General features: G+C 58.9%; 1 protein-coding gene across 1 annotated transcript in view; it reads right to left on the reverse strand.

The window, feature by feature from the left end:
• Window positions 1-14,115, reverse strand: part of MUC5B (mucin 5B, oligomeric mucus/gel-forming) — a 34,011-nt gene extending 19,896 nt beyond the window's left edge. The window contains exons 1-24 of the mRNA XM_082476807.1: window positions 14,003-14,115; window positions 10,959-11,012; window positions 10,219-10,269; window positions 9,641-9,902; window positions 9,422-9,536; window positions 9,210-9,300; window positions 8,883-8,989; window positions 7,941-8,142; window positions 7,380-7,505; window positions 7,137-7,254; window positions 6,897-7,035; window positions 6,489-6,599; window positions 6,319-6,388; window positions 5,828-5,965; window positions 5,304-5,468; window positions 4,856-4,950; window positions 3,746-3,872; window positions 3,263-3,518; window positions 2,700-2,752; window positions 2,477-2,577; window positions 2,196-2,347; window positions 1,508-1,646; window positions 1,274-1,387; window positions 204-383 (exon numbers count right to left, since the gene is read on the reverse strand). Of these exons, the coding sequence (XP_082332933.1) occupies window positions 204-383; window positions 1,274-1,387; window positions 1,508-1,646; window positions 2,196-2,347; window positions 2,477-2,577; window positions 2,700-2,752; window positions 3,263-3,518; window positions 3,746-3,872; window positions 4,856-4,950; window positions 5,304-5,468; window positions 5,828-5,965; window positions 6,319-6,388; window positions 6,489-6,599; window positions 6,897-7,035; window positions 7,137-7,254; window positions 7,380-7,505; window positions 7,941-8,142; window positions 8,883-8,989; window positions 9,210-9,300; window positions 9,422-9,536; window positions 9,641-9,902; window positions 10,219-10,269; window positions 10,959-11,012; window positions 14,003-14,072 (3,036 nt within the window). The 5' untranslated portion in view covers window positions 14,073-14,115. The remainder of the gene's footprint in view (window positions 1-203; window positions 384-1,273; window positions 1,388-1,507; window positions 1,647-2,195; window positions 2,348-2,476; window positions 2,578-2,699; window positions 2,753-3,262; window positions 3,519-3,745; window positions 3,873-4,855; window positions 4,951-5,303; window positions 5,469-5,827; window positions 5,966-6,318; window positions 6,389-6,488; window positions 6,600-6,896; window positions 7,036-7,136; window positions 7,255-7,379; window positions 7,506-7,940; window positions 8,143-8,882; window positions 8,990-9,209; window positions 9,301-9,421; window positions 9,537-9,640; window positions 9,903-10,218; window positions 10,270-10,958; window positions 11,013-14,002) is intronic.
• Between the last annotated feature and the right edge of the window lie 9,893 nt (window positions 14,116-24,008).

A 24,008-nucleotide genomic window follows, 5' to 3' on the forward strand; every position in this document is an offset into this window, starting at 1 on the left:
GGGAGCCAAGAGCGCTTTCCAACCAGGACTGACACGCCCACTGGTCGGTTTGGTCTCAACATGCCCCTTTGGGAACCGGACACTGTGCATGGCCTCCCCAGCCCTCAGCAGTCCGTCAGCTGCCAGATTGCACTGCTGGGCCAGGTCTAGGAGTAAGAGCTCTGTCCCTCCCCAAGGGGGTCCCGCAGCCTGCCCACCCCCACCTTGTACTCCTGGTGCAGCCGAATAAACACGCTGGTCTTCCGGTCCCAGGACACGACCATGCCACTGCGGGTCTCGACGGCCAGGTAGATGCCCATGTAACGGATCTTGTAGGGCAGGTCTCCGCCTGGCCCCCTCTGCACCACCTTGTAGGAACCCTCGTGGAGGATCAGCTCATAGTTCTGCAGAGGGACACAGGGGAGGCGGCGGCTGCAGGGAGCTGAGGGGCCAGCGTTGGGGCCAGAGCCCCCTGTGGCCCAGGACAGGGGCTGTGTGGGTGCTCAGGGGCCCGACGCATGGGGCTGGCGTTAGGAATGAGCCGGCCTCCTGACACTATCTGCGAATCTGAGGTGAGAGGCGGGGAGCCCGCAGAGGCCGTGTGGGAAGTTGGGAGCTGTGGGCAAGCGGAGTGGGGCAGAGGGCACAGGAGCTGCAGGAGACCACCCAGCCCCATCTTGGGCCCGCCCCCCACTCTTCTGCTGCCTTCCTCACGCCTCTCCCCACCTTTGGGGCGGGTGGGAAACGGCCCCCCGTCAGCAGCTCCGCTCTCTGCACTGTGAACTCTGACCACCCACTGCTAGAAGTGGTCATCCCCAGGTGTGGGGGGCTGAACGAAGGCCCCCCAAAAAGACACGTCGAGTTCCAACCCCCAGGATCCGCGAATGTGCCTTGATTTGGAAAAAGGGTCTTTGCAGATGTGATGAAGTGGAGGTGAGATCTGGAGGTGAGACCATCCTGGATTTAGGGAGGGCCCAGATCCAGGGACGGGGGTTCCTACCAGGTCAGACAGGGGAAAAGGACACAGAGAAGGGGCCGTGTGAGGACAGAGCAGAGACCGGGGGGGACACGGCCACAAGCCAGGAGCCCCCAGAATCTGGCTGAGGCAGGAAGGACCCTCGCCTGGAGCCTGGCCTCAGAACCATGAGAGAATTACTTTCTCGGGCTGCAAGTCCCCGGGCTGTGGCTATTACTGTGGCCCTGAGACCTGAGGCCACAGCTGGAGGTCCAGGGGCCCCGGCTGGGGCTCCAACAGGGCTGCAGAGGGAGGGAGACAGTTCCCAGGCGCCCCCACCTCCAGGAAGATCTTGATGGCCTTGGAGCAGGTGACGCCCGTGGTCCCGCAGGGGACGTTCTCGGTGACGATGCGGAAGCTCCCATTGCTGGCGTTGTTGCCTGCACAGTAGTCCTGAGAAGGGGAGGAGAGGGACGTGGTCAAGGCCCCAGCGCCAGCTCGCTGGCCAGGGGTTGGGCGAGGGGCCATGTACCTGGGCCAGCGTGTGCTGGCCGAGGGAGGGGGGCCACGTACCTGGGCCAGCGTGTACTCACAGCTCCCCTCAAAGCTGTAGCGCTCGCCGTCAAAGGTGATGAAGTGGCCGTCCCCATAGGCCACGCAGGTGCCCAGGCAGGGCCGGCGGCTGCACTCCCACCTGCGGCCCCTGCAGGTGCTGCAGGGGAGGGGAGGTGATGCCCTGCTCAGGCCCCTGCAGGTGCTGCAGGGGAGGGCAGGTGATGCCCTACTGCAGGGGAGGGCAGGTGATGCCCTGCTGCAGGGGGCCGGGCCAGGAGACCACCTCACCAGGCAGCCGCGGCCAAGCCCGTCAGACAAGGACGAGGACACAGCGCCTCTTCCATGAAACAGGAATGCGGTGCTGCCCCTCCCCAGGCGGGAGGGGTTAAATGGAGCAGGGAGCTCGGGGCACGCGGGATCCGACACCCCGCCCCCCGGTTGGGCTCCTGTCTGCAGGCTCCCCTAACCCTTGGCGCCTGGGGTGCAGGGCCCACGGCCCTGGGGGCAGCGTCCACCGGCCCTGCCGTCTGCTGGGCAGAGAAGGCCAGTCCCTGGGCACCTCCCAGAGGACGAACGGGCCGCCCGGGGCTTTCCAGGCCTCAGCTCGTCTCCGGCCTCCTGCCAAGGACATCCTGGCCGAGGCCCGCTCGGGCCGCTGTCCCCGTGGTCTCCGCCCACACCGCCCCTCCGCGGCCCCTCCACACACCAGGTGTTACAGTCGACCCTGATGGTCTCCCCGGGCTTGTAGGCGGCCTCGTTGTGCAGGCAGGGGCAGTCCTCCTCAGCCACACAGCCCCCGCTCCCATCGGCCAGCAGCCCCGCGGGGCAGACGCAGCCCGACACACAGCGAGTGCTGAACTGTGGACAGGCAGACGCCCGTCAGCGGCTCGTCCGGCTCGGCTCGGGGACACCAAGGGACAGGGGACGCTGCCCCCCCCTCCCCGCCGGGCCCCGGACAGCGCTGCCGCGCCCTCCCAGCTGGCTCACACAGTCTACGTCCAGCACGTGGCAGCTCCGCACACACTCGGCCCCGGGCGTGTCCGCGGAGGCGTTGCTACAATCCAGGAACAGCATGGGGGCCACGCACCCTGAGGAGGAGACCACGCTGGGTGGGCCGCCCGGCCCGGCAGCAGCCCCTCCCCTTGGTCGTCGGCGGGGTGGCACGGGGCCCTGAGGTGGGGAGGCCCGGGTCGGGGGGTGGGGGTAGAACCTGTGCTCTCCTCCACGGCTCCCAGGCAGCTCAGCTTCCCGCTGGCACATGAACTACAAGAGATGAGAACGACGGGCGGTCTGGGCAGCTGCCCGCTGCCCCACAGACCTCACCCAGATCTCGCCGGCTGGGCCCCCGGGCCTTGTCATGAGGGGAGGGAGCCGCCTGCTCCGGGGCACGGTGAGGGCCCCAAATGCCCGCGAACGCACTGAGTGAATGAGCAGAGGTGCCAGGAAGGTACCTGGAGTCGGGCGGGAGGGGGAGGGGGAGGGGGAGAGGGAGGGGGGGCGGAGGAGGCCAGGACAGGGGTGCACCCAGGTGGGCCCTCCAGGGCACACACCGTGCCCCCCACGGGCCCCAGACTCTCAGAACACCTTCCCGGGCCAGAGGAGGGGTCCCTCTCAGAAGGGCTAAGGGGTGCGCAGGGGTGAACTTCCCTCCCCAGGGAGTCCCCTGTGTGCTAAAGTCCCCTGCGGGAGGCACGGAGAGCTTTGTGTGTGGAGCAGGAGGGGTGGGGGGCATGACATCAGGGAGGGGCTGGCAGCGGGGACGGGGCCCCTTACCACACCACACCGCTGTCGTGCAGGACCTCCCCGGGGGCCAGCACGGAGCCACGGGAGTAGCAGGGGCAGGCCTCGGCGGGCACACAGTCACCGGTGTCGTCCAGGAAGGTGCCCGAGGGGCAGGTGCAGCCGTCCACGGGCACGAAGGCCACGTCGCAGGTGACATCGGCCTGGCTTAGGGAGCGGCAGGTGGGCTGACAGCTGTCCACCACGTAGGCGTAGCTCTGGGTCTTGGGGCAGCTGCTCACGTACTTGTCTGGGGGCCGGCAGGTGACATACAGGTCAGCGGCCGGGCAGCCCGTCCAGCCTCGCCTGACCACGTCCGAGCTGGGGCTGGAGCGGCCCGAGACTTGGCTCCCCCTCTGGACGGGGTGGGGAGGCCTAAGGCTCTCGCTGAGGACGGGTGGTGGGGTGCGCCCCAGGGTCTCCGGTCCCCCCGCATCCCCCCCTGCCCCCCCGTCAAGCCGGCTGGCGGACACTCACTGCACACGCCGTCCCGCCAGCCGCCGAGCAGCACGCCCCGGGCGGCGCAGGCCCGCACGTAGGAGGACAGGGCCGCGCACATGCAGTCCTCACTCTTCTCGCAGCTGCACGTGTCGAACATGCAGTTCTGGGGGGGCATCGGGACGTCAGGGACCCCAGCCCACCAGGGACCCTTCTCTCCGTGTCCATCCTTCCTGGGACCCCCGTCTGGGCCGGGAGACAGAGGGCAGCGGGGCCTCCCGCAGGGAGCGTGCTGTAAGGCCACGGGGGGGGGGGGCGGGAACATGCTGCTCTGAGGGATGGGAGAGGCCAGGCCAGGCTGAGGACGGGGTCCAAGGGAGGGGTCTCTGCGGGACCAGGACAGGGCTCAGCTTGAGTTCTAGATCCGTCACGGGCTGAGCCGCATGTGGGGGGAGACTGAAGGCAGGAGATGTCTGGAGGTGAGTTGGCCGGGAGGGTGCTGGCAGGGGGTGCCACCCCCCAAAGCGGGCCTGGGTCTTCCAGCTGTGGACACGCACTCCCGGGGGCTGGAGTCACACGCGCGTTAGGGCTTTGGCTTCCAGAGAAGCGGCCTATGAGCCAACTGTCAGGTTGAGTTGTGTACCCCGAAAGGATGTGTCCACGTCAGGACCCCAGGGCCTGTGAACGTGGCCCTGTTGGAAACGGGGTCTTTGCAGATGTGACGAAGTTAGGATGAAGTCATTAGGGTGGGCCTGGACCAACACACCTGGTGTCCTTATGGGAGAGCTTTGGACCCATTCACACAAGGAGGAGGCCACGAGGCAGAGGCTGGGGTGATGCAGCCTCGTGGCCCCCAGAAGCTGGAGAGGCAGGAAGGACCCCCAGGGGACCCTGCCAGCACTGTGATTTTAACCTTCTGGCTCCAGGACCTGGGCAGTGGGTAGATGCCTCCGGCTGTCAGCAACCCCCCAGTCTGGGCCCTTTGTTACTGCTGCCCCAGGCAACGAACACACCAGCAGTGGCCGTGTCCCTAGAGTGGGATGACCCTCGGCCACGGAGGTGTGGGCGGTGCTGAGAGAGGGAGCCGGGAGTGGGGCATGTCCTGCCCCCAGCACCCCACCCCACGCAGGGGCTGGCCGGGGGTCTCACCGAGTGGAAGGGCCCAGGGTTGATGACAGAGTGGCAGGACGAGAAGGCCCCGGCAGGGTCGGTCAGCAGGGAGCACCAGTGCTGGGCGTAGTTCTCTGGGGAGGACCATTGTGGGCGCGGCTCAGCGGTCACTGGCGTCCCTCCCACACCTCCTCCCTTGCACCGGCCCACCCGCCCAGCCTCTGCTCGGCATACGCAGGCCCTGTGGGGGCCCCTCCGCTGGGGAAACCGAACTGGAACTGGGGGCTCGCCAGCCGCGCCGCGTGGGCGCTGCTCACAGGGCAGCGGCGCCTTCCCGGGGGCGGGCCCGCAGCCTGTCGGTGACCCCGCAGCCCGCCCTGCTCACCCCCAGCCCCAGCCGCCCTGGAGCCCGGGTGAGACAGACGGGCAGCTCCCAGGCCCGGCCGCAGGGTAACCCGAGGCCCCCCCACCCCCAGGCTGGGGATACCGTTCTCCACGCTGAGGGAGCAGGGGTCCTCGAAGCCGTTCTTGACGTTGGGGCAGGCGGCCTGCGTCTTCCAGGTGTTGGCGAAGGCGGCGGCCGTGCCCTCCACCACGCCGCTGATGGTCCGGAAGTCGTCGGCCTGGTTCCGGTTGAAGTTCCCGCACAGGCCTGGGGGCGGGAGGGGGCATCAGAGGGCCGCCCAGCTCGGCCCAGGCCCCCCGGGCGCCTGCGGGTCCTACAGGCACCACCACACCGTGGCCCCGCCGGAGAGCCCCATCCCAGGATGTTGGTTCCAAAACCATCTGCAGATGAGCCCTGGTGGGGGGGCAGGCAGCCCCCACATGAAGCCCGCTGTGAGGGCAGCGTACCCTGCTCTCCATCCTCCCGGCCCGCCTTCCCGTGCCGGGGTCCCTGCTGCGCCCGGGGAGCCACTGACTCCCCAGTCCCCACCTCTGGCCTGACTGCCCACCCCCCGCTCCCCCCCCACCGCCCCGCCCCCGGCGCCCCAAGCCCACCGCTGGCCTCACCACACATCTGGCCCTGGTAGGAGGGGTCCAGCCTGAGGAACACCTGCATGAGGGGCACCAGCTGCACCTGCAGCTGCAGCCCGAGGCCCGTCTGCACCAGGATGAAGAAGGATGACGGCTTGAAGACGGTGATGTTGGCTGCGGGTTGGGGGGGACGGTCAGAGGCCACCGTGCTGACCAGCCGAGCCTGAGCTGAGGGCTCCGGGGGCTGCCCGGTAGGAACCCCAGCCGCCCCTCCAGGGCCCGGGAGCTGGGCGGGAACTCGCGCTGACTCTCCCGTGAGGCCGGGCACCGAGTGTGCGCCACACGGGTCCCCACAGAGTCACAGATGAGGCCCCTGGCAGCCCCACCTTGCAGGTGGGAACCCAGCCCTGGGCCTTTCCGGGACTCGCAAGGCCACAGAGAACTAGCGAGGGACTCTGCTGGCTCGGTGCCGCCCCCTAGAGGCCCCGCCTGGCCGCCGCAGCGCCCGTTCCCTGGGGGCCACGTACCCACTGACACGGGCAGCTGCGTGGAGATGGAGTTCACGAACACCCCGCCGTTGGCCTGGATCTGGATGGCCTGGCGAGAGGAGGCGGGGCCGCGGTCAGCGTGGGGAGGAGCCCGGCTGGCCATCCCGCGGAGGGCCGCTGCCACCGCCCCCGCCCCGCCAGGCCCTCACCGTGTCCCCTCCGCTCAAGCTCAGCATCACTGCTCTGAGGCAGTTCTCGTTGTCCGTCAGGCCGCATCTCCGCAGCTCGGCCAGCACGGTGAGGGCGTTGCCTGCACATATCTGACGGGACAGAGCCCAGCCGTGTCCTGGGTCGGCCAGCCCCCAACCCGGGCAGGGAGGGGCTGTGTCTGCGTGGTGCCCTGTGCCCAGGAAGCCCCTGCAGGGTCGGGGGCCTCTGGCACCTGGTCACCTCCGTGCAGCTTGTCCAGACCTGGGAGCCCCTTGGCCCCCGTGAGTGTGAGCTTCCTCTCGGAATGGAACCCCGGGGGACTTCACCGCTCGGATGGCCATCATGGAACCCTTCCTGGGGTGGAGGAGGGCTGAGGGTCCCGGGAGGGCCCAGCAGGTGGGGCTCACCTTGGTTAGGACGTAGCTGCAGTCCCCGTGCACATCATAGAGTTTCTCATCGTAGGTGGAGATGTGGGACCCACCCTGGACGGAGCAGATGCCCGGGCACGGGAGGTCCTGGCACTGCCATAGTCCCCCGGAGCAGGTGCTGGGTGGGGGGAGGCCGTGACAGAGGGGCCATGGTGAGGGGGAGGTGAACCCCATGCGAGGCAGGGGCAGGGCAGGGACCGGGCCGGCCGGGGGACCTACCAGGAGCTGCAGCTGGTGGTGAAGGAGGCCCCTGGGGCGTAGGGGCGGCCGCCGTGGGTGCAGGGGCACTGCCGCAGGGGCAGGCAGCCCGAGTGGGTGACGTCGTCCAGCACCGTGCCTGGGGAGCAGCGGGGGTGGGGCACAAGCGGTCAGCAGAGGCTGGGCTCAGGTGTTGGAAACACAGTGACCGGATGGGGGCAAAGGCCCGGGGGGGGGCGGTCCCCAAGGGCCCGGAGGACCTGCCTAGGGGGCAGAAGCAGCCGTCGACGCAGTGGTCCTCGCAGAGCTGGGAGCGCTCGGGGTTGGAGCAGGTGTCCGCGCAGGGTGAGCCGCACTCCTGGTGCTGCATGTTCAGCGGGCACGTCTGGGCTGTGGGGAGGAGCACAGGGCTTGGCCCCAGGAAGCCGCCCTGCTCCCGCCTTCCACGTGCCACCAAGGGGCCCCAAAGGGGCGCCTCTCGCCCCGTCCAGCCATCTTCTGAGTGAGGCGGGAGGGGAGAGGAGCGTGGGGCCCCGAGCCTCCGGGGCAGCCCTCCCGCCCCCACCTGGGTTCAGGGGTGAGCCCAGCTCAGTGTGCCCAGGCCAGGCCCTCCCTCTGGGCCCCCGGGGGCCCGCAGGCCCTTCATATTCCCCTCTGATCTCCTGCCCAGCCTCTCACCATGGGCCCCCCAAGGGGCTCCACCTGCCCGGATCCCCAGCCAGGTGCCAGGCGTCCTGCCTGAGGGTCACCTCCCTCACACTCTCCCCAGGGACCCGGTGTGGGTGCAGGGCCTTGGGCTCCTCCCCAGTGCATGGGGGCACTCACGGCAGAGGTCAGGGCCCCTCCAGCTCTGCGGCTGTCCCCCGGCGTGGGCACACTGGCGAGAGTACTCCGCGAAGGTGGCACATGGGCAGGTGGGGCAGCGGCACAGGTCCTGGGTGCAGGTGGCCACGTACACCTCGGCATCCACCAGCCTGTGGCACTGAGCAAAGGCTGGACCCAGCAGGGTTTGGCGACAGATGCCCTCCTGGTGAGACAGAGGCTGGAGGCTCTGTCCTCCGTGCGGTATCGGTGGGGACCCCAGCCCTGCAGCCTTTCCCCAGGCCAGGAAGCCCCCTTCCCCTGAGGTGCCAGCCAGCCAGCCCGCCACCTGCTTGCCCATCATCCACCACGCATCCACCTTCTCATCCCTCCCTCCCTCCATCCACCCATCTAGCCTTCCATTCCTCTGTCCATCTGTCTATCCACATATCCATCCATCCATCCATCCGTCCCTCCAGCCAGCCGGCCCGCCATCCACCCACCCACCCACCCTTCTGCTCAACTACTGAGAACTTGCTACTGCTCTGTGCAGAGCTCTGCTTGGTGACCCATGACCCTGGACTCCCTGCGCCCACCCCGGGCTCCGGGACACACCTGCCCACGGTGCGAGTGCCCAGGACGGGTGCAGACCCCATGCTGGAGGCGGCTCAGAGAAGGGGGAGGCGGAGGTGCCCACCGTCAGCCAGCCCCAGCAGGGTCAGTGCCGGCCTGTCGATGACCGTCCCCCTTGTTCAGCCCCCACCCCTGACTAGCTTCAGGTCCTCATTTAAGCCTCGTGGATTCTGCTGGTTTCGGGGATCCTGGAGGTGCTAGGCCACTTCCAAAGGTGGGGTCCTCCCAGCGCATCGGAAGGGCTTTTGCTCTGGGCTTCCTGAGTGCCCCCCTCTTGGTGAGACTGTGTCTGGGGGGGGCATGTATTTGCAGGGGTTGCGGGCAGGCACTCACTCCATCTGTGCAGTTGTCAGCTGGGGCGGGCAGGGGGTCCTGGCACTGCTCCGTGGGCCCATCCAGCTTCTGCAGGTTCCCAAACTGTACAGGGGTCAGCCTGGCATCTGCAGAGAGGAGACACTCCATGCGGGGGCCCCGAGGGGCTCTGAGGGCAGAGCTCCCGCCCATGCTCAGGACCCCCGAAACTTCCCTCTGGGGCATCACTGGAAGTGTTGCCACCCCCCGATCTGCTCCCTGCCCAGCGTCCCGGCGAGGCCCCCGCCCTGCGCCCCCAGCCTCCCTGGGACCGTCCAACCTGGACTCGGCCACCTGCTGCGCACTCACTGTGGGCATAGAACTCGCTGATGGCCGGGAGCCCGTTGAAGTCCCCGCACAGGCCGCAGGTCTGGTTGGCGTACCTGGGGTCCAGCTCCAGCTGGGGGCGGGGGAGGGGCAGCTCCAGCTTCTGCGGGCCCGGCAGGGCCCCCAGCCCCCATCCACCCAGCTCCCGCAGGGCTCCCCCTGGGTGGGGAGGGCGTCCGGGTGGGCGGCCTCACCAGGGCGCTGTCCTCTCCGTTCCACGTGAAGGTCAGCATCAGCCAGATGTTGACCTTGACATAGGCACTGCTCTCCTCCACCAGGAGGCCGGCGCGGCTGTAGGGCAACTCCTCCCTGGGGCGGAAAGTTCGGTGCTCCCACGGGTCCAGCGCCCTCCCCGCCAGCTCTGACCCCAGCCTACCCTGGAGCCTGGCCCCTCCACGCCCGGGCAGGCTCACCGCCGCCCGTTGACCAGGATGGACCCGTTGGAGACCTCCAGCACCAGCCCCTGCGTCTTGAGGATGATGTGGGTGACCGTGGGCCTGGAGCCCACCAGGCCGCGGCGGAGCTGGAGGTTGAAGTCCTCGTAGGCGGCACCGCAGTGCGCGGAGAAGACGTAGTTGCACAGCCCGGGGAAGCGGAAGACGTCGCCGTCGAAGGTCTTGTAGTGGAAGTCGCCCCACGTGCTGCACACCCGCCCGCCGTGCGCCGCGTTCGGGGCTGTGGGGAGTGCGCGGTGGGGGAGGGCAGCCTTCCCTGGGACCAGGCCCCCGGTTTCGGGGTGGGGAGCCGCCGCCCCCTTCCTCACTCCCCTCTGCTCCGGATTCCCCCTGGGACCCCTGACAGCAGCACCCGGGTCAGCCCCCAGGAGAACCATCTACAGGGATGGCTCCCAGCCACGCCCAAGGCCCGGCTCCAGCCAAGCTCCAGCTTCCTGGCTGCCCACACTGTCCCGGCTTTATCCCCAGGTCTGTGACCACCCCCTGAGGCTGGCAAACACCCCTGCCCCCGGGGGCAGTGGGTGGCGACCACTTACAGCTCATGGTGGGGAAGCCAGTGATGGGCGGGATGAAGGTCACACGCTGGGCTGCAGAGTGAGCCAGGTCACACCCGAACATGGCCGGGCAGAGACCAGCCAGGACACCCCTTCCCAGGGCCCGCGTCCTCCTCACTGGCTACCGTGGGGCAGCAGGGAGCCGCAGGCCAACGCTGACCCAGCCGAGGGAGCCCAGGACTAACGCTGTCCCCTCCAGGACCCTACCCATCTGCCCAGGACACGCTCCTGCCCAGGTCTGTGTGTTTCCCCAATTGTGTGTGTGAGCATGTGAGTGTGTCCACGCCTGCGAGAGGGTGGGTGGGCAATCGTGTAAGCACAGACGTGTGGGTGTGAACATGTGTGTGCACACACGTGTGAGTGCATGTGAGCGTTTGAGCCTCTCTGCTCAGTGCCTTTGTTTTCTTAGGCCCCCTCCGCTGTCCCCTCCTGTGGGCAGATGGGATCCAGGAGGGTCTCCACGTGACGCGTAGCTAATGTGGCAAAGGGTCCACCCCCAGCCCTGCCCAGGTCCCCTGCCAGCTCCCCACACCCCTGCCCAGGTCCCCTGCCAGCTCCCCGCACCCCTGCCCAGATCCCCTGCCAGCTCCCCGCACCCCTGCCCAGACCCCCTGCCAGCTCCCCGAACCCCTGCCCAGATCCCCTGCCAGCTCCCCGCACCCCTGCCCAGACCCCCTGCCAGCTCCGCGTGGGGCCCTTCCCGCCACTGCCCGCCCTCTCACCGTTCACGGTGGCCTCCTGACTCGCCCAGCTCTGCTCCGTGCCGCTCTGGGTCTCTGTGGGAAAAGGGAGCCGGAGTCCACGAGAAGCCTGACATCAGCCACCTGCCCCTTGGTCTCCAAGGGCTGCAGGATGGTGGCCGTGTGAACAGCACCCGATGCCGGGATGGGAGCTTCGGCAGGGAGCTGACCCGCCCTCCCCGTCTGCACCGCATCTCGCTGTGGCTCAGGGTAGAATGGAATCAGGAAAAGCTGTTGGCCTCACTGACCCCAGGCCACCCCAGGGAGAGCGTTCGGCCCCATGCGCACATCCCTCAGAGAAGCACAAAGCCTGGCTTTGTTGGGGAGAAGGACGCACACGGCTGGGGAGGCTCCTGGGCGTGACTTCGCAGAAACCCAAGACCAGAGCCGGCTCCACCTTAGAACTACCGGCCGTGGCAGGTGGGAGGCCTGGGGGCCCCGGTGCTGGCACGGCTCCCCAGGTCACCTGTGTGTCCCCCGCCACCAGGCACACCCCTCCAGTGTCCAGGTGCCCCCACAATCTTGATGGACAGGACTGAGCCCCCCTCCAGGCTGCTCTCTCCCAGGCTCAGGCTGGGGCACCCCGTTCTCGGGCTGGGGCCTCAGAATTCCTTCATCACGTCTGTGGGGGTCTCCATGCTCAGCCCACGCGTGCGCCTCTTCGGGAGTGGGAGGTGCAGCCCCAGAGGTCCCCATGTCCCCGGTGGGGCTGGGGCTCGGCTCCGCAGCTACCATGCCAGGCTCCACTTCCTGTGCGACTTTCCCGTCTGGGACACCGACATGGGAGCCACGGGGACTGGCCTGGAATTTCTCTCTCCTCTTAAGGGCCCTAGCTGACTGCGTTTCCCAGAAGCGTGGCTGCTCCCCATCCACCCCTGACCCCTGACCCCTGACCCCAGACCTGCAGCCCCTCCCGCGTGTGCCCGCTGTTGTACCCACCCCATGGTCGAGAAATCAGGGGCGTTCACACGGACAGGCTCACATGGCACACCCTCCTGGGGCCAGGTGACCGCCCAGTGAACCTGGGTCGAGAGCTTGGCCAGAGAAACGCTCACTGTTGACCACCCCATCATGCTGCGGTCTGGGTGCACACCCCCCTGATGGGAAGCCCCTCCACTCAGGGCCCAACCCCACCCACCCCTAAGGGGGCTCCAGCCCAGGGGACACCCATTTGAGGCAGGAGATAGATAGGCTCCAAGCTAGACATTTACAACCAGCCTCCTGTTTCCATTTCCCGAGGCAGGAGGCAGGTGGGCTCCAGGCTAGATATTTACAACCAGCCTCCCGTCTGCACTTGGAGATGGAAATAACAACGGGAACAGGGTAAATAGCTGGACTTTGTTTCTGGTGGACGCTTTGAGATAACAGTCATGGCAGGAACACAGAGGGGTTAACCCTTGTCTGAGGAAAAGATCAAGAGATCACATATTTCCCACCCCTGGGGCAAGGGAGACACTGCACACGCGCAGAAAGGCTCCTTGGAGGTCAAAAAGGAGGGGGCGCCACCCCCTAGTAGGTGATGCCAAGGCCTCCCATAGGCCTCTGGGCTGGGATCCATCTTGGCTAAAGGTTGCGCACGCATGTTGGGGAGGGTCCTAGGGCAGTTAAGTGTGTGGAAAGAGAAACCGGACAATTGGCCAGAGGTAAACAGAGACCCGGAAGAACCGCCCTCTATGAATGACTTAACCGCCTCTTCACTGGGCCCCTCCTCATGGGGGGGACGCCCACACCCTTTCTCTCTGGGGGAGGGGGGTGGTTAGGATTAGGGCATCTCTGCCTTGCTTCTGTCTCAACTAAACTGTTTCTCTGTGAGCTCTCCCACGGGTTGTGCTGTGTCTCTAGTAATAAACTTTGTACCTGTTTTTACAGTTTTCGCGTCCTTGAGAAATGCATTTTTCGGTGGGGGCGAGGGCCAGGGGAACCCTGCTTCTAGCCTTGAGCCCCTGGTAGACTAGCGGCTAGGATTCCTGGTTTTCCTCCAGGCTGCCCAGGTCCGCTTCCTGGGCAGGGAGCTAAGGCCTTGCTTCAAGCCGCTGCTCACTGCTCCCTCTCCCAGCTCAGGCCGCCACGGTGCGCGTCTCCTTCTGACAGGAGCACAGACCCACCCCAGGGATTCGCCCCCAGCCAGAGGAGGGGGAGTGGGCTGACGGCAGGCCTGCTGCCCCGGGGCTGAGCGGGGCCACGGCTGGGCCAGGCGGGCTGGCCGGCCACCCAAACCGTGCGGGACCCCCACCGGGAGCTGCTACGGGAATGCCCCCGCACCCAGCCCTGCTCGCCTTCCAAGAAAGGCGGCTTGGGGCAGGGGCTCTGGGAGACAACCCCCTCCCCTTCGCCACCTCCCTTTCACAGGTGGAGAGAGCCTCGGGCTGGTGCCCACCTGCCCAGACCCCCGAGCTTGGGGTGAGGTGCCGTAGAGGGGCTGCAGGAGCAGTCCGTGGGGCCCGGGGACGGGAGGGGTGGCCCCTGGCGGCCAGGGCTCCAGGCCAGCCCCGCTGGGTGTCACCGGCCGCCCCAGGCAGCATCTTTCGTGTTGACAGTAAGTGTTAGGGCTCACGGTGCTTCCCCGGCTTGGAGTGCCACAGGGCCAGACAGGCGGCAGTCAGGTGAGGAGGATGAGAAAGGCCGCAGGGCAGTTATGGCTCCAGGAGCAGGGCCAGCGTTCGGATGGGGCTGCCGTGACGGCCGTGACCCCGGGCCAGCCCTGGAGGGCGGAGTGTGCTCCCCCTGCCATCAGGCACCTGTGCCGTCCCCTGCCCGCTCTGCTCTGGGGGCCTCCGGGAACCAGAGAGAACCCCCAGCCCGGGCTCCTCACCCAGAGCCCCCCCCCGTCCCATCCCGGAGGCTGAGACCCTCAGTTTCCCCAGGGGGACCTAAGTTCTCCCAGCGCAGGCTGGGCGCTCCGGGGGGACCAGGAGTCTGGGGCATGCAGGGCCCCACGGAGGACACGCTGTGCAGTGTCGGCAGGAGACACACAGGCGAGTGGCCCGCGGAGGCCGACGAGATGGAGTGAGGGGCTTAGGCCTTACCTGCCTTCTGCACCAAGGGCAGGACCACAAGGGCCCACGCCAGGGCCCGGCACCCGCTCTGGGCACCCATCCTGAGGGCCGGCACGGCGGTGGGCAGGCGGCGAGGAGGGAGTGGGGCGCGAAGCTCGCTCCCCTGGGGGCGCTGGGGCTTATATAGCAGGAAGCCTTGGCCCCGCGCCCAGCTCCTGGGCCACGCAGGGTGCTGTCCTCTCCCCACGGCAGCCACGTGTGTTTGCTCTTGGGGAGGGGCCGTGGCACAAAAGAGCCTAGAGGAGGAAGGATCTGCGGCTCTGGGCCCCAGAGGTGCAGGACCTCCTCCCCCACCCCCCGGCCCGCAGCTTCTGGGAGTCAGGAGAGAAAGCGTGGACGGAGCCGGGAGGGCGGTGCCGGCAAAGCCCCCACAAAGCAGGGCCGGCTCGGCCTGCCTGGGTCCCGCCTTGCTGCAGCCCCGCGCCCTCGATAGGGTGGGGCCGGGGTGGGGTGCGGTGTGTGGGCAGCCGGCGGGCTCAGACCCCGGGGCAGCGCCTCCCGGGAGCCTGGCTGAGGCTGTCAAGGGGGATTGGAGGGGAAGAGGCGGCCGTGGGGGAGCTGCCCAGAGGTGGTCACCACCCCCGTCCCCGAGGGGTGAGCAGGGGCCTGCGAGGTCATTGCTCAGCCTGGCGGGGGGGGCGGGGCTCCCGCTCACTGCGGGGGGCGCAGGCCATGCGTGGAGGGTGGGTACCGGCCTGCAGGCTCCCGGGGGTCACAGAGCTCCCAGCTGTGCCAGCAGGACCCTTCCAGGCCTCTGGGCTCCTCTCTGTCACCAAGTTCAAACTCAAGGGGAAACCGAGGCCCTGAGGATGGACGCCCTGGCACGCACGCCGGGACTGGCCAAGGCAGGGCCAGGGGCTCCCAGCCTGGGTCCTGTTTGACCCTCGCCTCATTCCCAAGGCCGGCTGGTTAACCCCAGGGAAGGGGCACAGAGGGATCCCAGACCCACCTGGGGTCCCCGTCCAACAGCAGGCTGAGCAGGGACCCGCGTACACAGTGATGTGCCCCCGGGGCCCCCCGCAGGGCTGACAGGGGACACTGGGGGACCGGGGATCTCTAAACCCCAGTACCTGCCCCAAGTGGGAGCCACGAAGGCCTGCTCCCCCGAGCAGGTTTGAGGGGGCCCTGGTCGGTGCAGCCCCCAGCCACACTCCTCCCCCCACATTCCCTCCTCTGGCTCTGGCTCTCGTAGCCACTGGGCATCCTCGCCCCAAACCTGCCGTGTCTGAGCACAGGACGGCCCGGGGGCGGGTGCACAGGACCGGGCTGTGATCCGTCAGCCGGACGGTGGGTAGCTTCCAGGTCTTCGGGGTTAACAGCCCGGAGTACCCGGTACCCGCTCCCCCCGACCCTGCCCTCCGCCTTTGTCTTTCTGATAAGTCCGTTGAAGTGGAATTTCTGGGGCAAAGGGAAAACCCATCTTAAAGCTCTAAATGTCTTTTACCGACGTCATCCCCCCAGCTTGGCCAATGGCCCCACAGGTCCTGCGTCTCCTTTTGGTTCCTGGTGTCTTTGGGGCGTTTCCGGCACCGGCACCAGCATGGGGGCTCCTGCAGACCTGGGCCCTGGGTCTCAGCTCGGGCTCAGACCCCACTCACTGCCCGCTTCTGAGACCCCAGGACGGGCGCTCTGGCTGCCCTCCAGCTGCCCCTCCCCCATCCTCACTGTCACCTCCTGGGCTGGGGTGCGTGATCTCCAAAGTTCTCTTTCACAGCCAACCCAGTTGTCCCCTCTGCAGAGGGCACAGCTGGAGGGGCCTCTGGGGGAGGGCTGGGTGGGGCCCCTTGCAGAACAGGCCTGGAGGGTGCGCTGGAACCCCTCCCTCCACCCCCCTACCCACCCCCCCGCCCTCCCGTGCTCTCAGGCTGTGGCTGTGCCTGGCCTTCCTGCCCTTGCTCCAGGCCAACAGCCGGTGCTCGAGGCCGTGGCACCTGGTCCCTCATGTGGGTGGGGAGTGCACACAGCCTGGACCCCTGAATCCACCTGAAGGAAGGAAGGAAGCAGGGAATCTGGCCCCCCAGCCTGAGCCCCCGTGCCTGCCTTCTCCCCGCTCCCCGAAGGCTCAGCTCTCAATCTGTGCCCCTGGTCCAGAGCCGAGCTGGGCGCCTTCGAGGCTGGCACGTCCCTCCGCCGGCCCTGGGTGGCCAGCACCACACAGCCATCAGAGGGGCCCCGCCAGCCCCAGTCCCCATGAAGGTCGGCCCCTCGCTCCGCACCCCCCAGCACCACGTGTGAGCAGCCTGGGCACCTCGGCCCTCGAGGACGTTATCTCTTCAAGCTTCAAGGTTATCGTCTGGCCCCCCGACCAGCACCCTGGGAGGAGCACTCCATGTGGCAGGGGCCTGGCCCATCTGTTCACAGCTGGCACACAGCTGGCACACAGCTGGCACACAGTAGGCACTCAGTCAGTGCGCCGGAAGACTGAGGGGGAGGACGACTGTGCCGTGGCCCGACGCTGCCCTTTCCCCCCCGCAGCACCATCCTCGGGCAGGGCTGGCCGTGGGGGCCGCCAGGGTCGCAGGATTGAGACATCCCGGATGTGGACCGCCAAGCCCAGCCTGTTTGCTTAGCGAGTTTACCCCTTCACAGTTGAGAGAGCCGAGGACAGAAGAAGAAGGAAGCGAAGCACAAGGCTGCTGGGAAGGAGGGCCCGGGCCAGGCCTCCTGGGGCTCGGGGAGGCCGCAGGGACGTGCCAGGGACCTGCCCCGCCTGGGGCGCACCCTGTCCCGCCCTCAGCCTGCAGAGCCCGCAGGCGGACGTGATCTCACCCCCCAGAAAAGACCCCCCACACACACAGAGCCCGGAGCTGGGCTCCCCGGCCAGTCCCTCGGCCCTGTCGGAAGCCCCTGGAGGGGTCATCACGGAGCGCTGGGCGCCCTTCTCAGCTCGCCCCTCCCTGCCCACCGGCCTCTCACCACAGCAGTGCGGAGTCAGGGCCATGGGCACTGGGGTGCATCAAGCCTCAGGCATTTATTGAGTGCTGGCTGTTTGCCCAGCTCCACACTGGACACCATGGAGGGTTCAGGAGTATGAGGTATGGCCCTGGGGGCATCAAAGGCCTGGCTGGCTCTAGGCCTGCTCAGAGCCCGGCCCCTGGCCGTCTGGGGATGCAGGCCTTCTGCACCTGCTGTCTCTGCGGGGAGTGGAAACCTCCACTTGGCAGATGGGGTGCCCCCCGCCCTGGTCTATACCCGGGGAGTATGGGGGAGGGGGGATCAGGCCCCACCTGGGCATCCTCGTCCCCAGAGCGGCCGCCATGGTGAGAAAGGCTGTGCCCCCTCCCCTAACCCTGCCCCAGGGCTGCAAGAATGTGGAGACCCTCCCCCAGGAAGCCCCTGCCCTGTGTGAAGACCAAGACCTCCCCACCCGCACCCAGCGTCTTCTTCTTTTTCCTGGTCTTCACACAATCCCTTTCCTTGCCCGTTTCCTCTCTCCCTCCCTCTCACCCTCCTTCCCTCCTTCCTTTCTGCCTCTAGCAAATTCTGATGAACCCCAAGCCCTGGGGATTTGACGTGGCCAAGGAGGAGAGAGGTCCTCTTTGGAGCTCAAAGCTCACTGGCCATATAAGGGAGCAGTAAGGGCTTTGAAGGAACCAAAGCTCTCTGTGGGGCTAGGGTGACACTGAGCTGAAGGAAGGAGAAGAGGCAGCCTTTAGCAGATCAGGGAACAGCAGGTGCAAAGGGCCTGGGGCAGGGACCAACATGGCTCCTTGGAGGGTCTGAAGGCACCTGGTGTGGCTGGTACTGGGGCACCTGCAAGAGGGGAGCTGGCTGCGGTGTGGGCAAGGTTGGACCAGGGGAAGAGTCAGGGTTTACTCTGAATTTGGGGGGTACAGGTTACTGGAGCATTTAAAGCAGGGAAACCATAGGGGATTTTTTTTTTTTTTGATCTGTGTAGAGAAATGTACATAACTTAAAATTTACCATTTTAAGTTGTACATTAACTGGCATTAAGTACATTCACGGTGTTGTGCAACCATCACCACTATCATCTCTAGAACTTTTTTTATCATCCCAAAGAGACTCTACCCATTAAACAACTCCCCCTCCCCCTCCCCCAGGCCCTGGCCTCATCCTTCTTACTTTCTGTCTCTGTGAATTTGACTATTCTAGGTCCTCATGTAAGTGGAATCGTACGGTGTTTGTTCTCTTGTGACTGGATCATCCACTTTGCACAGTGTCTGTAAGGTTCATCCACATGGCAGCCTGTGTCAGAATTTCCTTTTTTTTAGGCTGAATAATACTCCATTGTATGAATATACTATGTTTTGTTTATCCATTCATCCTTTGATGGACATTTGGGTTGTTCTCACCTTTTGGCTATTGTGAATAAGGCTGCTATCAACATGACGGTGTAAATATCTGAGTCCCTGCTTTCAATTCCTTTGGGTCCACACCTAGGAGTAGAATCACTAGATCATATCATAAGTCTATGTTTAACTTTTTGAGGAATCACCAAACAACAGAAGCATTTTACATTCCCAGCAACAGTGCACAAAGTTTCCAATTTTTCCGCATCCTTGCCAGTACTTCTTACATCCCCTCTTCTTTAATAATAGCCATCCTAACAGGTATGAAGTGGTATCTCACCATGGTCTTGATTTGCATTTCTCTAATGGCTATTGATATTGAGCATCTGTTCCCATGCTAATTAGCTATTTGCATATCTTCTTTGGAAAAATGTCTATTCAAGTCTTTTGCTCATTTTTGAGTTGGGTTGTTTGTTTTTTTTGTTGTTGAGTTTTAGGGGTTCTTAATATCCTGAATATTAATCCCTAATCAGATATATGATTTACAGATATTTTCTCCATTCTGTGTTTGTCTTCTCACTCTCTTCATAATGTCCTTTGATGCAGAAAGGTTTTAGTTTTGATGTAGTCCTATTTATCAATTTTCTTCTGTTGCCTGTGCTTTTAGGGTCATATCCAAAAATCATTGCCAAATACAACATCACAAGGATTTTTCCCTAATTTTCTTCTAAGAGTTTCATAGTTTTAGCTCTTACATTTAGGTCTTTGATCTATTTTGAGCTAATTTTCATATATGGTGTCAGATAAGAGTCCAACTTCACTCTTTTGCTTGTGGATATCAAGTTTTCCCAGCACCATTTGTTGAAAAGGCTCCTTTCCCCTCTTGAATGGTCTTAGCACACTTGTCAAAAACCAATTGACTGTGTGTGCCAGGGCTTATTTCTGCACTATCTGTTCTGTTCCATTGGTCTACATGTCTGTCTTTATGGCAGTACCACAGTGTTTTGAGTACTGCAGCTTTGTAATAAGTTTTGAAATCAGGAAGAATGAGTCTTCCAACTTTGTTCTTCTTTTTCAAGAGTAATTTGACTATTCCCTTGAGATTCCACATGAATTTCTGTATGGATTTTTCTATTTCTGCAAAAACACCATTGGGATTTTGATAAGGATTACATAAAATCTGTATATCTCTTTAGGTAATATTTTTATCTTATCAGAATTAAGTCTTCAAATCCATGGATAGGAGATATCTTTCTACTTATTTATGTATTCTTTAATTTCCTTCAGCAATGTTTTGTAATTTTTTAAATAAATTTATTTATTTAATTTATTTATTTTTGGCTGCATTGGGTCTTTGTTGCTGTGCATGGGCATTCTCTAGTTGCAGTGAGTGGGGGCTACTCTTCGTTGCAGTGTGCAGGCTTCTCATTGCAGTGGTTTCTCTTGCTGTGGAGCACAGGCTTTAGGTGCATGGGTTTCAGTAGTTGTGGCTCTCGGGTTCTAGAGTGCAGGCTCAGTAGTTGTGGCTCACGGGCTTAATTGCTCCATGGCATGTGGGATCTTCCCAGACCAGGGCTCGAACCTGTGTCCCCTGCATCAGCAGGAGGATTCTTAACCACTGTGCCATGAGGGAAGTCCCAATGTTTTGTAATTTTCATTGTACAAGTCTTTTGCCTCCTTGCTTAACTTTAATTCTAAGTATTTTATTATTTTTGATGTTACTGTGAATGGAATTATTTTCTTAATTTCCTCTTTGGGTTGTTCCTTGCTAGTGTATAGCAACTTGCTGAATTCATTTATTAGCTCTGTCTTAGTCCATTTGGGCTGCTATAACAAAATGCCACAGACTAGGTTGCTTATGGACAACAGAAATTTATTTCTCATAGTTCTGGAGACTGGAATTCAGCCAGCATGATCGGGTTCTGGTGAAAGCCCTCTTCCTGGTTTCAGACTACCCACTTCTTGCAAAGTCAGCAGAGGCTAGTGATCTCTCTGGAACTGCTTTTATAAGGCACTAATCCCATTCATGAGAGCTCCACTCTCATGACTTAAGCACCTCCCAAATGCCCCACCTCCTAATACCGTCACCTTTGAGGGTTAGAATATCAACATATGGATTTTGGAGGGAAACACACCATAGCAAGCTTGAATCGTTTTTGGTAGAATTTTCAGAAATTTCTACATATAAGATTATGTCATTTGTGACCAGGGATAGTTTATTTTCCAATCTGGGTGCCTTTTATTTCTTTTTCTTGCCTTATTGCTTTGGCTAGAACTTCTAATACTGTGATGAACGTATGCATCATTGTCTTGTTCCTGATTTTAAAGGAAAAGCTTTTATCTTTCACCATTAAGTATGACATTAGCTGTGGGTTTTTCACGTATGGCCTTTATTATATTGAGATAATGTCCTTCTAGTCTTAGTTTGTTGAGTTCCTAATCATGAAAAGGTATTGAAATTTGGCAAATTCTTTTTCTGCATTAATTGAGATGTGGGTTTTTTCCCTTTTCAATCTATTAATGTGGTGATTGGTTGATTTTTGTATGTTGAACATCCTTGCATTCCTGGAATAAAACTCACTTGATCATGGTGTAGAAACCTTTTAATATATTTCTGAATTTGTTTGCTACTATTTTGTTGAGGATTTTTGCATAACTATTCATAAGGGATATTGGTACATAGTTTTTTTTATTTGGACCAAACAGTTTTTTTTTGTTGGGAGGTTTTTGATTACTGATTTGATCTCCTTCCTAGTTAAAGGTCTATTCAGTTTGTCTATTTCTTCGTGAGTAAGTTTTGTTAGACTGTGTTTCTAGGCATTTGTCCATTTCTTCTAGGTTATCAAATTTGTTGGCATGCAATTGTTCATACTATTCCCTTTAATCATATTTTTTAGTATTATTTGTATTATATTTATTTCTTTGTGATTCTAAGCATTTGTGATTTTAGTTTTTAATATACTATACTGCCCTTGTTAGATTATACCTTCATATTCATAGAACAATATAAACTAATGCCAGCAATAATAATATTGTGATACAAAAGATCCTGAAGCCTTTTTTTTCCAACCGTTTTGAGCAACCATACATGGTACTATATTTTATTTCATTTTATTATTTTAATTTTTTATTTAAATATAGTTGATAAACAATATTATACAATTTACAGGTGTACAAATAGTGATTTACAATTTTTAAAGGTTATGCTTCATTTATAGTTATTATAAAATATTGGCCATATTCCCCATGTTGTACAATATATCCTCATAGCTTATTTGTTTTATACATAATAGTTTGTACCTCTTAATCCCCTACCCCTATGTTGCCCTCCCCACTTCCTACTCCCCACTGGTAACCACAGTGTTTTCTCTACAACTATGAGTCTGTTGTTGTTGTTGTTGTATTCACTAGTTTGTTGTATTTTTTGGATTCCACATATAAGTGATATCATACAGTATGTGTCTGTCTCTGTCTGACTTATTTCACTTAGTATAATACCCTCCAAGTCCATCCATGTTGTTGCAAACCTTTAATCACATTTATTTCTATAAAATTGACAGTAATGCCCATTTCATTTCTGGTTTTAAAATTTGATTCTCCTTTCTTTTTTTTCTTAGTCCATTTAGTTAAATGTTTGTCAATTTTGTTGATCTTGTCAAAGGACCACCTTTTGGTTTTGTTGGCTCTCTTTGTTGTTTTTCTATTCTCTATTTTATGTATCTCTGCTCTAACCTTTATTTTTTCCTTCCTTCTGCTAGATTTGAGTTTAGTTTTCTCTTCTTTTTCTAGTTTTTTAAGGTGTAAAGTTAAGTTATTGGTTTGAGATCTTTTTTTCTTTTTTAATGTAGGTTTTACAGCTATAAATTTTCTTCTTAGCACTGCCTTTGCTGAATCTCCTGTTTTGGTATGTTGTGTTTTTGTTTTCATTCATCTCTAAGGATTTTCTCATTTCTTCTTTGACCTATTAGTTGTTTAAGAGTGTGTTGTTTACGTTCCATGTATTTGTGAATTTTACAATTTTCCTTCCATTATTGATTTGTAGCTTCATTCCTTTATGGTTAGAAAAGATACTTTATATGATATTAATCTTCTAACATTTACTAAAGCTTGTTTTAGAGCCTAACAATTAGTTTATTCTGGAGACTATCCCATGTGCACTTGAGAAAATGTATATTCTGCAGTTGATAGGTGGAGTGTTCTGTATATGTATATTAGGCATAGTTGGTTTATAGTCTTGTTCAAGTCCTCTGTTCCATTATTGATCTTCTGTCTTGTTGTTCTATACATTATTGAAAGTGTGGTATTGAATTATCCAACTATTATTAGTAGTTTTATTATCTAGCTCTCCTTTCAAGTTGGCCAATGTTTGCATCATATATTTTGGGACTATACTGTTTGGTGCATATATCTTTATGATTGTTATATATTGTTGATTTTTTTTCTTTTATCAATAAATAATATCCTTCTTTGTCTCTTATAAACTTTTTTTTTAAACTTAAAGTCTATTTTGTCTGATATTAGTGTAGCCACCCCAGCTGTCTTTTGGTTACTATTTGCATGAAATATCTTTTTCCATCCTTTCACTTTCAACCTATTTGTGTCTTTAGTTCTAAAGTGAATCTCTTGTGGACAGCATATAGTTGGATTGTTGTTGTTGTTTTTAATCAATTCTGCCTTGTGAATGGAAAGTTTAAATCGAATTACATTTAAAGTGATTACTGATAAGGATGGACTTACTTCTGCCATTTTGCTATTTGTTTTCTGTATGTCTTCTAGCTCTTTTGTTCCTCATTTCCTCCATTACTGCCTTCTTTTGTGTTTAGTTGATTGTTTGTAGTGACAAATTTTGATTCCTTTCTCATTTCCTTTTGTATATATTATGTAGATATTTTCTTTGTGGTTATCATGGGATTATATGTAACACCCTAAAGTTAAAACCATCTAATTTGAATTGACATCAGTTTAGTTTATGCATACAAAACTCTAATCCCATAGAGTTCCTTCCCCTCCTAATGTTATTGTTGTAACAGATTAAATCTTTATGCCTTGTGTGCTAATAACATAGATTTGCAATTATTTTCATGAATTTATCTTTTAAATCATAGAAAATAAACTGTAGAGTTACAAACAAAAATTACAGTAATACTGGCTTTTATATTTGCTCACATATTTAGCTTTATTGGATATCTTTATTTTCTTATAGAGCTTTGATTTACTGTCTAGTGTCTTTTCATTTCAACCTTAAGGGCTTCTTTTAGCATTTCTTATAGAGTAGGTTTAGTTTTTGTTTATCTGGAAATGTCTTAATTTTGCTCTCACTTTCAAAGGGCAGCTTTGCCAGATAAAGAATTCTTGGTTGATTGTTTTTTCTTTCACCACTTCAGATGTATCATTCAGTGCCTTAATGGCTTCCAAGGTTTCCTATGATAAATCAGCTGATAATCTTATTGAGAATGAATTCTCTTTTCTCTTGGTACTTTTGAGATTTTCTTCTTTGACATTCAACAGTTTAGTTATAATGTATGTCATTGTGGACCTCTTTGAGTTTATCCTACCTGGAGTTTGTTGAGCTTCTTAGAAGTTTTCAGCCATTATTTCTTCACGTAATATTTTCGCCCCTTTCTCTTCTCTGCAGGGACTCTCATTATGCGTATGTTGGCCCACCTGATGATGCCTGACAAGTCCTTTAGGCTCTATTCACTTTTCTTCATTCTTTTTTTCCTGCT

This window comes from Balaenoptera physalus (assembly GCF_965194825.1).
Source record: "Balaenoptera physalus genome assembly, chromosome: 10".
Taxonomy (NCBI): domain Eukaryota; kingdom Metazoa; phylum Chordata; class Mammalia; order Artiodactyla; family Balaenopteridae; genus Balaenoptera; species Balaenoptera physalus.